Source organism: Zalophus californianus, chromosome 3 (assembly GCF_009762305.2).
Source record: "Zalophus californianus isolate mZalCal1 chromosome 3, mZalCal1.pri.v2, whole genome shotgun sequence".
Lineage (NCBI taxonomy): Eukaryota > Metazoa > Chordata > Mammalia > Carnivora > Otariidae > Zalophus > Zalophus californianus.
In genome coordinates, this window is record NC_045597.1 from 167,052,807 (window position 1) to 167,065,802 (window position 12,996).

The 12,996-nt window shown below is 47.4% G+C and overlaps 1 protein-coding gene across 3 annotated transcripts in view; it reads right to left on the reverse strand.

The window, feature by feature from the left end:
- Positions 1–742: 742 nt before the first annotated feature.
- PLEKHM3 (pleckstrin homology domain containing M3) overlaps positions 743–12,996 on the reverse strand; it is a 179,048-nt gene continuing 166,794 nt past the window's right edge. For all 3 annotated transcript variants that reach the window (XM_027589656.2, XM_027589657.2, XM_027589658.2), the window contains exon 8: positions 743–7,021. In XM_027589656.2, the coding sequence (XP_027445457.1) occupies positions 6,844–7,021 (178 nt within the window). In that variant the 3' untranslated portion in view covers positions 743–6,843. The remainder of the gene's footprint in view (positions 7,022–12,996) is intronic.

Below are 12,996 nucleotides of genomic sequence, written 5' to 3' on the forward strand. Positions count from 1 at the left end.
CAGGGTTCACCTTTGGTAAATGTTTAACCAGAAGCACCTTTACTAGTCTTCAATGTCTGTCTTTGAGAAAGTGAGTTTAAAGGGTGTTTTGAAAGTTTCCTAGCGGACAGGTGTTGCACCCCATGGCCTTTGTGGTGGCAAAGCAAGGACCAGCCCAGGCTAGGGAGCGCAGATACTCCCGATCACATCTCAACACCAGAGGACTGCTATCTTTCACATAAACACCTACTCTACTCTTCACTTTTTGCCCCCTGAATATGCTCTTCAGGAAGACCAGCATCTTTGCCTAGTGGCTTACTGCCTGCCACTTGTCCATCTAATTTGGAGAGCATGGTGGCAAGACGAAACGAGGGCAAGGAGGCTTGGGGTGGAACTTTGTATGGTAGGAAGACCTTCCATGCATGAGCTTTGGCAGGTTTGTCTCAGACCTGAAGGAAATCATGCTGATTTCGCAAACAAGACCCATAATACTACATTTGCATTTTTAAAAAATTACACTATATTCTTCAGAAGCATGGGAAGGGCTGATGAGGGTATTATGAGTTGATGAATTTAGAAAAACCCAAATCTACAAGATTAAGAGAGATTTTAAAGTCCTCGTAGCTCACTTTCAATAAAGCTCAAATCTTGACTTTGAATTAACATCCAGAGCTCATCTTGGGCTTTCACCGCCCCCGCCCCCCGACGGCCGTGAAAACAGTATTTTAAAGAAGTTGTTATGAGAACAAAAAGTACTTTCTGTATTGTTTATTGAGAGAGAGATAACTTTATACATTAGGAACTGGTGCACTTAAATTATATGACAGATGACCATAAAAACTCGGGCTTTTGTCAACAACACAACTTCATCTTATATTATTACAGTTACTGATATTTAAAAATGATATAAACAAAAACATGTATAAGTTATGCCAAAACAAAAGGCAATACATTCCAGAAAACAGAAACAACATATATATGTGTGTGTGTGTATATTCGCACATTTCAAATAGCTCAACACAGAGTGATATAATAGCCCAAACCTAGAATTGTAGCTAATTCTGTACTGCACGAGCAGAACTAAGGGAAAACGACACGGATCTGACCCAGGAGCTGAGGAACAAGTGGAGCAGAACTCTTCTGCACCAGGTTCAGTGCTCTTCATTTGCAAACTAAACGTTTTCCCTCCTTTTACTATTCTTTGAAGACAGGTTCCCCACCCCCCACCCCCAATCTTGTATGGTAGGCTTCTGGCTATTCAAAATAAGATTGTGGTAGGTGACCGAAATCAGAACCTAGGCCTCCAGCAGCAAAAGCCAAATTTAATAGCTTGGTGGACTGCCCACGCCACCCAGAAACATTTTTATCACAATGTGTCCCAGAGGCTTCCCACCTCCTACTTGGAAAACAGGGGGCGAAGTAAAAAAGAAAAACTTTATACAGTAAAAGAAAAGAAAATTCTGTGTTTGTGTAATTTTTTGACCCGAAGAAAGGCTAAGTTCACCGACTTTACGGAGAACTGGTTTAATTCCTCTACTCATTGGCCTTGGTGACATCATGACATACATTCCCCTGAGTTTGGTTAAAGAAAGCAAGCAAGCAAATAAAAAGAGTAATTAAAAAAAAAAAAAACAAAACAGCATAAAACAAAGTTAAAACATTATGTGGTTGTGTCTTTTGTATTTCCTGGTATAAGTGTCCACAGAGCTAAGAAGCCCACGTGTCTACCATTCTACTTTAGCAGTGTGTTCCCCAAAGAAATCCTTCCCTCGTGAGGTTAAGGCACCAGGTTAAACAAAGGTGAAAGGTCTGCCATGCTTGTGGAATGTGCAGGTTCCGAGCGCATCTGTATGAAGAGTGGCCAGCAGGGAAGAAGCAAAGTGATCTGTATTGAGGCAAAGGGCCCTGCAGGCTTCAAGTGGGTCCACGGAGGAGACTAGAAGCACGAGGCAGTACTGTAAGGCACTCCTACGGGGAAAGACAGGGCGGAAGCCCAGCATGGAGGAGGAGTGCAGGCTCCCACCATCTGCCGGGTCTGTGGCCGGCTTTCTGGCCAGGAGGCCTGACCCCGGCTCAGGAGGAGGGCGATGAGATCAAGGGGAGGGGGAAGAGGCTGGTCTACAGCGCTATGGCCAAGAGAAGGGAGTCTTCACCGCGCTTAGAATTGCTGTAGGCGCTTGAATCTTCTACCCTGGGCAACGACCGTGGCTTCGTTCCACCCCTTTCTAACAAGGTGGCTTCTCTTTCCATAGGGAGGAGCCAAAGCGAAATAGCAGTTGTCCCCTTTCCTTGAGTTGAAAAATGCCTTCTGTCACTTCGGAGGCCACTTGATGAGAGTGCCCCGTAACACGATCACCGGGAACCCGTTTTAAATAAAACCCCTGACAACCATGGTTGTGCTGAGGAGGGCATTCCACACTTCTTTTACCTAGAGTTTAACAGTGACTTAGATTTGACCTTGGCGTGCACCCCCTAAGACACACCAAAGAAAACCCTTCAAGTCAGAGGGTCTGAATACAATGAAATTAGAATTGTCTACCATTGGGAATTGCTGGGTGCTAGGACTTAACTGTGCCCCATGATAGAAACCAACACTCGTCTGCTTAAATGAACTGCGCGGGGCTTATTCACCCATCACCGGGCTCTACCTCGAGCAGTGAGTTCTACTAGACGCGGGGTTAGAAGAATGGTCCGAGGTACACAGCATGCTAACGCCCAGCTGATAGCAAGTACCAACGGAAGGAAAATGGTACCTCTACTGACTCAGTTCATGCCTAGGAAAGAGTGTTCATTTGTGTTTCGCCCCAAATTCTCTACTTTCTGACATTATCGTAGAGTAAGGAAAGTATGGAGACAGAAAATTCAAGAAATAAGGGGGAAGTTGTATGCATCGCTCTTTACTGGGAAAAGTAAAAAAATAAAATAACCTCTGTATTGACTCTCAGCAGTCTTAGAGTCAAGAGTTGAAGAATGACTTCCTAATGCAGTTATTTCCGTAGAGCGCGGCAGAGCGGTGGGGATGAACACTTCTGCCCAAACTCAGGAACAGCAGTACTGGCTTCACCCTAAATTAGGAGCAACCGTATCTTGGCTTCCTCCGATAATGCCTCTCTTTGCAGGAAGTGTTCAGTGTGGCGTCCGGTCATAGCCCGATTCTGTAATTCCCACATGGCCTCTTTGGGCCAATAGGTAGAGAACAAACCCCCAGGGTTGGAAGCCAAGCCTTTCCAAGGAGGCACAGGGAGAAACCGTCCAGCGTCAATGTCCAGGGTGTACACCCGCAGTGACCACACCAGAGGCCAGACCTCATCAAGGTGGACTCTCTCTAGCTTCGCAAAGGCTGCCTTTGGCTGCCGGAGTGAGGTCAACGCCAGGGTGCTCGCTGCCCCGGAAGGAAGTCATGGCACAGTCCCTTTGCAGGAGTCTGAGATCCCACTGAGTTAGTTGGAAACCACAAATTCCCAACACCACTGAGATTCCCTTTTTGGTGGAGGCCTAGTCTAGTAGAATCCAAAAACGATTACCCCCTCAGCGAATCAAGTGTGCAAGCTCCGAAGAGTATCACTCTTTAGTCCTACGGATAGGAAAGGAAGGGTAATACGGTCCCCTGAAAGGCAGGGAAGCAAAGGGGGATGACGGGCGTTGACGTGGTTTTCACATAAAGAGGCTTTCAACTTTGGGGAAAATCAGCCCTGGAAAGAACACGATGCGATTCCAGTTGACTGCTTTTAAAGTACTTTGTGGCCTCAGTGGTACAAGTGAGGTCTATTTTGGGAACTGGCTTCTCTCCTGCAGGGTTAGGTGCCAACATTTTACCAGGGTTGGACGGTCTCACACATGAGTTTCTGGCACCGTTAGGAGGGATTTCCTCCAGTGATCCACCAGGGAATGGGCCTTTCAAGTGAAAAGAGGTTCCCCTGAGTCAGCCGCCAGCTCTAGGAGATTAATTGGCTATTTTCTCGTGTGTTTTATGTGTGAGCTATTTCAGATGGGATGAGAGAGGGAATGTGAGGGAAAGCAGGTATTAGCTTGGTCTTAGGGAGGTGGTAATCCACGGATTTGCTTTTGTTTCGACAGTTTCTAAGCAGTGGAACAATTACCTAACAGTGCACCAAGTCATTTGTTTGGGTGGAAAACAGTAAGGGCGTTCATGTGCTCTAAGGCGTTCTGGGCTGGAAAACAGCAATTTTGAATTTTTCAGGACAGACCCGATTCCGAAGCTGGCTCCACGCTGTCCTATCAGATTTGGGTGGTGGTGGCTGTGCAGGCTGGCAGGCGGCACTGGCCGGGCTGTTGGGGGCATACAAAAAGGAGAGAAAACAGAAGTGGCTGGGATGTAGTCCTACTTATGGGTAGCTGATGGCGATAGTACCTCTCCTATATATATGTATGTGTGTATATATATATATATTTTTCCCCTCTATTGAAAATACGCAGAAAGCGATGTGGATAGAAGGTTCTCCTTAGGAGTTCCCAGGGGAGGCCCATATTTAGCAGGACCCTCTATGTGGGCACCTGTGAAGACAAAGGCCTTTAGAACAGGGATCCAGAATCTCACGGCCTCGGCAGACCAGACGCTAGGTGCCTGTGAGGTGGGGCAGGTAGTTCTGTAGGTAGAGCAAGCGTGCTGGACGGGGAGGAGGGGGGCTGCACCTCAGGGCTCCGAGCGCAGTGTGCTGGGGACGGCCTCGCGGACAGTCGGGATCACGGGTACAGTAATTACGGCAAAGGCAGAAGTGAGATACGGTGACAGGGAGCTGGGGGCGGAGGGAAAAGGCACTTTGCCATCGGAGCACATCTGTTTTATAATAAGCAGGTCTATAATTCTCTTGTGAAAGATCATGTTCTGCTATCTTCTCTGAGGCTGGAAAATATAAATACTGTGTTTCACGAAGGGGAGGAAAAAGGAGGAGAGGATCAGACTTGTTTGCCTGTGTGCCAAGTGCTTGTTTGAGATTTTCCACCCTTTATCTTCTGTGTGCAACACTATAACTGGGGTGGGGGAAAAGTCAACCTGTTTTTCCAAGAATAAAAAGCTCCATAAGGTTTCCTCATGAAGGGGGCCTTGGCCTTTTAGCAAGTTTTTATGCCCTTGGTCACAGCTGCTGTAGAACGGGAAAGTAAATGAAGCGTGGGATCCGGGGCCCAAGGAACTGGCGGTCTGCACAAGTCTGTCTGAAATGTCTCGCCTCTAAATGGATGGAGGTATCAAGAGTTAGGATCTGGAGGGAGCAAGGTGTCGGGGGGAAAGTGGCAATGGGGTTAAATGTATCCTGTACTTTGTGAGCCACTGATGCTCTAGATCCTAACAGTAGTGAAACTACCAAACCAGGAAGGCATGGGGGCATCTGCTCAGTGGAAACATACACAGTCTTCTCAGGCAGTCTGCTGAAAACTGTTTCAATATCAGTGTATCTTTCTGTTCTGGGAAGAGTTCCGGTGGGAGCACCGGAGCCATGATCTCCAGCGCTGTTCTACCTGACGTTTTGGCCACAGCCACTGCTGTGGGGGCCCCCTACTCGGCCAAGTGGCGAAGCAATTCGTTATAGTTCCTATTCCTATGATATGATTTTAGCACGTTCTGTTTCACTTTAAGGTGGCAATTATATGTGTGTCTATATATTTAATTAAACAATATTATTACACTGAATTCATTATATTTGTAAGTTTGGTATTTTCTTAATAGCCTAGCATGGGTGTTTTGAAGTCCCATGTTACTTTGATTTTGTGAACAATTTTAAAAATGTGAAAGTGGAAGCGGTTAAATTGACAAATTAAAGGTCCAAATGAAAGTGCAATGAAAAACAATGAGAAATAAAGCATTTAAAATAATTAAGGTAGGAAATGCCTACACAAGATTCTGTGAAAAGAAACTGAGGACCATCTCATAGCATGTACGCATTATCTCCACCAGTCTTCACACCGATGCATTTAACCACAATGCAGGAAATGTCCTCAGGCCGGCACCATTACAACATCATAAATATTACCCGTGAAGCCCGGGAAAACTGCTCTTCAGAAAGCTAGGTTTTCAACCAACTATGGTGGGGCACTGCATCATTAGGGGGCTCTGGGATTCGTACCAGCAAACAGACCCACACATGCACTCATTGGTCTCGGAGGTCTTTTTTCTCAGCAAAAAACCGGAGATCAACCTCAAAACCAGAAGGAGCTCTCCTCATAAATTAGGGGGTGCATGCTTTATGTCAGAGGGAGTGCGCACGCCTCATGTCTGAGCCGTTTGGCTTGGCTTAGGTGATCCCCACCTGTGTGGCAGAGACTGAGGTGACGGCGTCAGGGATGCGCGGCCCTGCAACGACCCAGGCGTCGTCCCGGTATTCTGAAACAAATGGTGGTGAGTGCTTGCCTCAGCTATTTCGTCCTCTGCTAAAAATAAATAACACAAAAATAACCCGAAGTTCTGTGGTTCTGTAGGAAATGCTTCCTCCTGTGTCCTGTCCTGTGTAATAAAATGGCCCCTGAGAACCAAAAAAAAAAAAGGAAAAAACAAGTCTGACCTATAAAGCATTGTGTGTAAACCACGTTTTGCTTGGGAGCGAGCTGCTGAAATTCATGGCTAAATGTAATTCAGCTATTGGTAGTTTTTTTTTTTTTTTTTTTTTTGAAGCCTCTGTTGGTAGTTTTTTGAGCCACAGAGGCTTCCCGGACCTTTTGGACAGCGATTTACACAGAACATACATACAGGACATATTGGGAGGTGTGGATATGTATGTAAATCTACATCTATTGTCTAGCTGAAGATGAGACATCCTCTTCTTCCAAAGGGATCGAACGGGCTAGCTGGGAAGCTGCCGGCTGCTACATCAGCCCGGGGTCAATCCCTGGCCTCGGGCCCCTGCTGACTCAGGTGTTCTGGTAGGACAGCTCGAACATGTTGCAAGCCTCCTCCAGGCTCTCGTCCATGTTCAGCCTCCGCCAGAAAGATTTCTGCTTCTTCTGCAGCTCCCTGCGGACACACCTCGGGCAGGGGACGGACTTCTCTTTGCATTCAGAATGGAAAACGGCTCCACAGCTTTCACATCTGCAAAAACCAACCACGGAGATGATGAACAAGGTGGGAAGGAGCATGACACAAGCATCTGAAACCCAGTGGCCTCTGTGCTGCTCAGAGGACAACGTTTATTCCGGGGAGCCCTGCCACCGGGAAGAGAGAGACTCACAGAAATGGGCTCTTCCCTTTTCCAAGATGCTCACGGTTGAATTTTTTTTTTTTTTTTCCTGATTAGAAATGGCTGCGGCGAGGCTTATGGCTTACGGCGGAGAGGGGTCAGCAGTCAACTAGCAATGGTGTGACCACGGTGACAATGGCCAGAGCTCTGGAAGTTTCCCCTCCATTGGCCCTGGGGTGAAGTGAGAGAGAACGGGAGTGAGGTGTTTCACCAACTGCAAGTGCTCTGAACACCAACCCCAGCGTGACCGCAGTGAAAATGTAGCTCCCCGCTTCTGTAAACAGGGACTGAGTGGGTCCCCGTTACTCTTTGCCCTCATTTAACAGTTTGGACAGATAAAAGGACACATTTTCATTTTCTGAATGTTATCCTCAGGTCTATTGTCCTTCGGAGTTTTTTTAAAAAATTGGGAAAACCCCCACCACTGTAAGCCCATCTTTGTAACACAAGTGGAAAGAGTAAAGCATGAGAAAGTGGGGAAAAGAAAAGTTTCTAAAGAAAACACTCAGATACTGTAATTTATAGAGAGGAGGCATTCCAGGTGGATGACTAGTTTATTGTCTGGCTTGGTGGAAGCCTGTACAGGAGTCCAAATGGCTTGTTTTTACGGCAAAGTCTTTAATAATGAGGAACTGACAAGCGCAACTATGGCTGCCCCAGGAGGTGGCTGGCCAGTGCAGATTACCATGCCCATCCTGCCATTCGGGAGTGACAAGCAACTACTCCCTCATCTCAGGAGCCCAGGGAATTAGTTCAACCAGTAGCAGTCCCTGGAGGGTCCAGCACTAGGCTGGGTTCAAAGATGACTCTGCAGGAAGCAGTCCTCAGGGCTCAGCTTGGGCTTCTGTTGGTTTTCCTCTAGGATCTTGGGCTTCAGTCCTGCAACATAGGACGGTCTTCAGGGCACCGTTCCCTAGCGTGCCACTGACTTGGCCCTGGCACCATTCAGGATTCAGAAAGTTTGGTGAAAGGAGGATCCTCCCACCCACCTTTGTACCCAGGGAGCAAGAGACGTGGGGAGTGGGGTGGGGTAGGGAGGGGAGGAAGGGCGTATTGATCAGCTGAGAGACCAAAAGACAGAAGCTTCACTGTTCCCGGCAGTCTCTGCCCAAGCTCAGCTCTCTGGGCAAGTAAATCATAGTGGTAGTTACGAAAGCAGGAATAGGGTGACATGGCCTGACTTCAAATCCCACCTTCAAATCACTTTCTGGCTGCATGACTGCTATGCACTGAATTGTGTGGCCACCTCCCCACCCTGCCACCAAATGCCGATGTTGAAGCCCTAACCCCCAGTGACACTGCATTTGGAGATAGGGGTTTTAGGAAGTAATTAAGGTTAAATCAGGTCATAAGGGTGGGCCCTGATCTGATAGGATTGGTGCCCTTAAAAGAAGAGACATCAGAGAGCTTTCTCTCTTTCTCCCCCAGTGTGTGTACCCAGCGGAAAGGCCATGTGAGTAGCACAGCAAGAAGGTGGCCGTCTGCAAGCCATGAAGGAAGCTCTCACCGGAAACCATGCCCTGCTGGATCTTGATCTGGGACTCCCAGCTTCCAGAACTGTGAACAATGAGTGTCTGTTGTTGGAGCCCCCCGGTCTGTGGTATTTTGCAGGACAGCCTGAGCAGTCTGTGACAGTGACCTAGCGCAAGTCACTTGACCTCTCTGAGCTTCAATCACCTTATCTTAACATGCCCCTCAGAGAGGTCTTGTGAGGCTCAAAGGGAATCACAAATAAATCGTGTAGCGGAGCACCTGGCACAGTAATGCAGCTAAGTCTGCGTCTTCCAGGGTGAGCAGCGCCTCCTGGTGTCTTCCAGCGATGCTTCCTGCAGTCTGACTGCACCGATGTCACCACCGTGACCTGAGGACATCTTAATCAACCCCCTCTTGGCATAGATAAGAAGCCTGAGACTCTAAGAAGGCTTAGTGATTGTCTCATGAGGACCCAGTGAGTTAGACAGGTTGTGACTAGAACCCGGGACTCCTGACAGCCCAGCCACGGTTCCCACCGAAGCCTGGTTATCCGAGTGAGGGGAATGCGCCATCCTGGAGGGAAACGCAGGCCTTCCAGTCAGAAGACTCCTGTTCCAATCACAACCCTTTCTTTGAGTGACCTTGGGCAAGTCACTGACTTTCTTGGTGGTCTGCTCTCCTCATTTGTAAAATGTTGCTCGCAGTGACCTCCTTCCTACTCACTGGGGTTCTGTGGGACAAAAACGGGTGACCATATGTGGAATGAGCAGGTGGGTGTGACACCACCTTTCATGATGACTCTATAGTACCTGCCTTCTTGATGCTGGAGCCACACTGGTCCGGAGAGTCGACAGTGGTAGAATCTTCTCTAGCATTTCCCTGCCCTCAGCGCCTCCCTCCCACCAGGGGGCTGAAGGTCAGACCCAGGTCTCCTCCTGCCTCTGGTTTGGGCTGGCTCCTCCCTGGTGGCAATGGCTCTGTCCTCCCTGGGTCACACCTCTCTACCCTCCTGTCACTGAAGTGACACTAATGGTAGCCTTATCAAGTAAATTTCCTCCTTCCTGCCCCCTTTGCCCTGCTGAGTGAGTGATTTATACACCTAGGGATGCTGCCCCAGGGCAGTGATTGATAAGGGGAAAACCGTGGGGTTCCTTCAGTACCACTCCCTTATCTCTGCTGATCCCGGCACCTCCGCACCCTGCTTCAGTGAAGAGGCTGAGTCTTACTGGGGATTTCCGGGGCAACAAACACTCCTGGGGTGACGGAGGGGCTGAGTACACCTGCTCTTTCTAGCCAAAGGTCAGTAACTGAAAAAAAGTCTGAGATAAAAAATTAATGATTTCAGAATGTAACCAAGTCCTATTTTCTAACCATTTGTAAGCCAGCAGTCATCTTTTGAACTGTATAATGGACAGACTGATCAATGACCTTCCCAAATTCAGACAGTCTATTGTTAACTTTCTCCCTGATTTTTTTTTTTTTAAATGAAAAGAATAAGGTCAGGAAAAGGAAGGAGGAAGAGAAACTGTTTCTTACATAAAAGTTATGGAGCTTTGTAAGAAAAGTGTGCAGGAAAAATAAAGTATTTGCATTAAAAAGTGCAATATATAGGCATGCTCCTCTTTGAAAATATTATTTAAAAGGCCCTTTCACTTTAAAAGAGTTCACTGGCCCCTTAGTGTTTACTGAATTTTCTGACTGTATTTATAATACGATTTTACACACAACTTTTCAGGAACATATCTTATATATAAGGTTAATCTACCTATGCAATCATCCATGTAGAAAATTGCAGCAGGTACTGAAAGAGAAATGCCCTTCGGTGTCCCTGAGCGATAAATCAAATGAAAGCTCGCCAGTTTCATCTTCATTTCTGAGGTCCCCGCTCCCAGCAATCAGCAGTTTCGCTGCCTTCCGGTTGTTGCTGCACGCCACAGAGAACAAAGACCTACGTCCTCCTTTCCAGTGTCCCAGAGAACGCAACTACAGGGAGACATTTGCTATTGACCAAAGCCATCCTATGGGTTTGTCCTGAAAATGTCCATTGCTTCACTGAGTCCAGGGATCTCAACCTCGGCACTACTGGCATTTGGGGCCAGATGGTTCTCTGTTGTGTGGGGCTGCCCTGTGCACTGCAAGATGTTCAGCAGCATCCCCGGCTCTACCCACTGGATGCTGGTCACAATCCCTTCCCCCGAGTTGTGACAATCAACGATGTCTCTAGCCACTGCCAAAAGTCCAAATGTCCCTTGGGAGGGCCAGGGAGATCATCCCAGTTGAGAAACACTGACCTAATCTATCTGGAGAAGGCATCATAGAGGGAGTACCCAGGGGGTACTTTAAACAGTGCCCTCCCCGGGTGGAATTTCCAAGCGTCAACTGCAGGCTTCTACCAACCAATAGGGTCCAACATAGTGTTACTTATTCATTTCATTTTCACAAATATATATATTTTTAATACATCATTCAGTTAAAATAGCTGAAACTCACAGGCATTAACCATCCCGTGGTTTTGAAAATTAATTTAGAACATCATATAAGAAGTCAATACCCATGACACAATTCTGTGCATTGCTTAGTAACCCTTAACTTTCTATCAACTCACTCTGATTTTTTAGTCTTCCTCAAAAGCCATCTTGGTGGTTGACCCTCAGTTGCATGGATTTGCTCTTTGGCCAAGAACATCTGGGCTGTTTCTCTGTGGTGTTCTTTACTTCTTCATGTCCTATGTAGGCCATCTAGAAAATCTAAAGCAAAAACTTGTACTTGCCCCACAAAGCAAATTGCTTTTATGTAACTGGGAAGCAGTTAGGTTTCAGCAACATCTCCAATGAAAAGGAGACCGAAAAATATTAACAAGGCCACTTACTGCAGAGAGGAGGGCTCCAGTGAAGTGAGGAGCCCTGAGTTCTTGGCCCAGGTTGGCCCCATTGTCCCTGGGCCCTTGGGTAAGTTACTTCATCCCTGGACCTCTTGTTCTCCACAGAAGTAAAAGGGAAGGTTGGATTATCCAAGGTTTCTTCCAACTTGCAGATTTTGTGCAAGAGGGAGGGCGACGGCAGGGGAAGACTACTCTGGGTTTTACCTTTCTCGTTCCACATTTTCTTGCCCCAAAGTCTGTGGATGGATGAGTGGGAATACAGCCTTGCTGGCCACTCCTTGGAAAGTCTCAAACTGACAAGCTGGGACTGAATGGGAGGATCCTTAAAGTGAAGAGCACTACTTTAAATTTTATTTATTTGCACTGATTAATCAAACCATGAAATAGCTTGCAGACTAGTACATACGGCTCTGGTTATCAGGAATTTGGCCAAAAGGAGCTGACTCTGCCTCTTTCTCAGAACATCTCAATTAAACATTAAGGATTCCTTTCTAAGGATGTTCCCAACCCTCATCAGCACCCTCTCTCCCCAAGAAAAAAACCCAGAATGGTTCAGTGTTGTGGGGTTTTTATTTTGGGGGTGGTATGGGGGCTGGCTAGAGGTGGCAGTCATGGATCGTCCTATGTGGAAGAAATTGTGTTTTAACCACGGGACAGATACACTGGAGTGACCTGTATGCATATCAGCACCGCGTACACCATATGACGTGGGATGAGGAAGAAGGAACTCTAGGTCTGTTTCTTTGGAAGCTCTAGGGGGCAGTGCCATGGACTGTCCACGTGCGCCCTGGCAAACCGGTCCCCTTCCTAGAGCTGGGGGCGGGGGTGTAGCTCCACCACTGTGGGGGGGGGGGAACGCAGATCTCAATCTCTTAGTAAAAGGCACCATCACATGAGACTCTGTACATTTTATGAACAGTCTTTGACCTATAAACATTAGCTTACTGACCTATGGCAAGTGACAGAGAGGTACATACCCTAGAAATCTAATAGCCACAGACACAATGGTCTTCTTCCAGCCTCAAAACCAAGAAACAAACCTGCTGCAAACGGACAGAACTACCTATGTGCAGGGGGACAGGGTTGCTTCTCAAATATGGCAAAGCGGCAAGAATTCCTGGCTGTGGACAGTTTCCTGTTCTGGAATGCTGATGATGTGAGGCCAGTTAGAGACAGGCTCGATGGCTTTGTCTGTGTCTTCCAGAGTCTAGCTGCACGCAGGCGGGTCACAGGAAGCTGCTAAAGGCCCCTGCCCCAAGTTGAGGTCACTGAAATGCTTCTGCTCTGCTCATGTTGGATTCTTCTCCTGCTGCATTTTTATTTTTGGCTCAGGCAATGACCTCAGATATTTCATTAGATTGAAAGTCAGCCTTGAGTTTGGCTGGATCTCTGACAAGTGGAAGGACAGGCCTGCAGAGCAGGGCAGAACTCTGGCTGATTTCCACTCTGCCGAACCCACAGCGACTAGGGCGG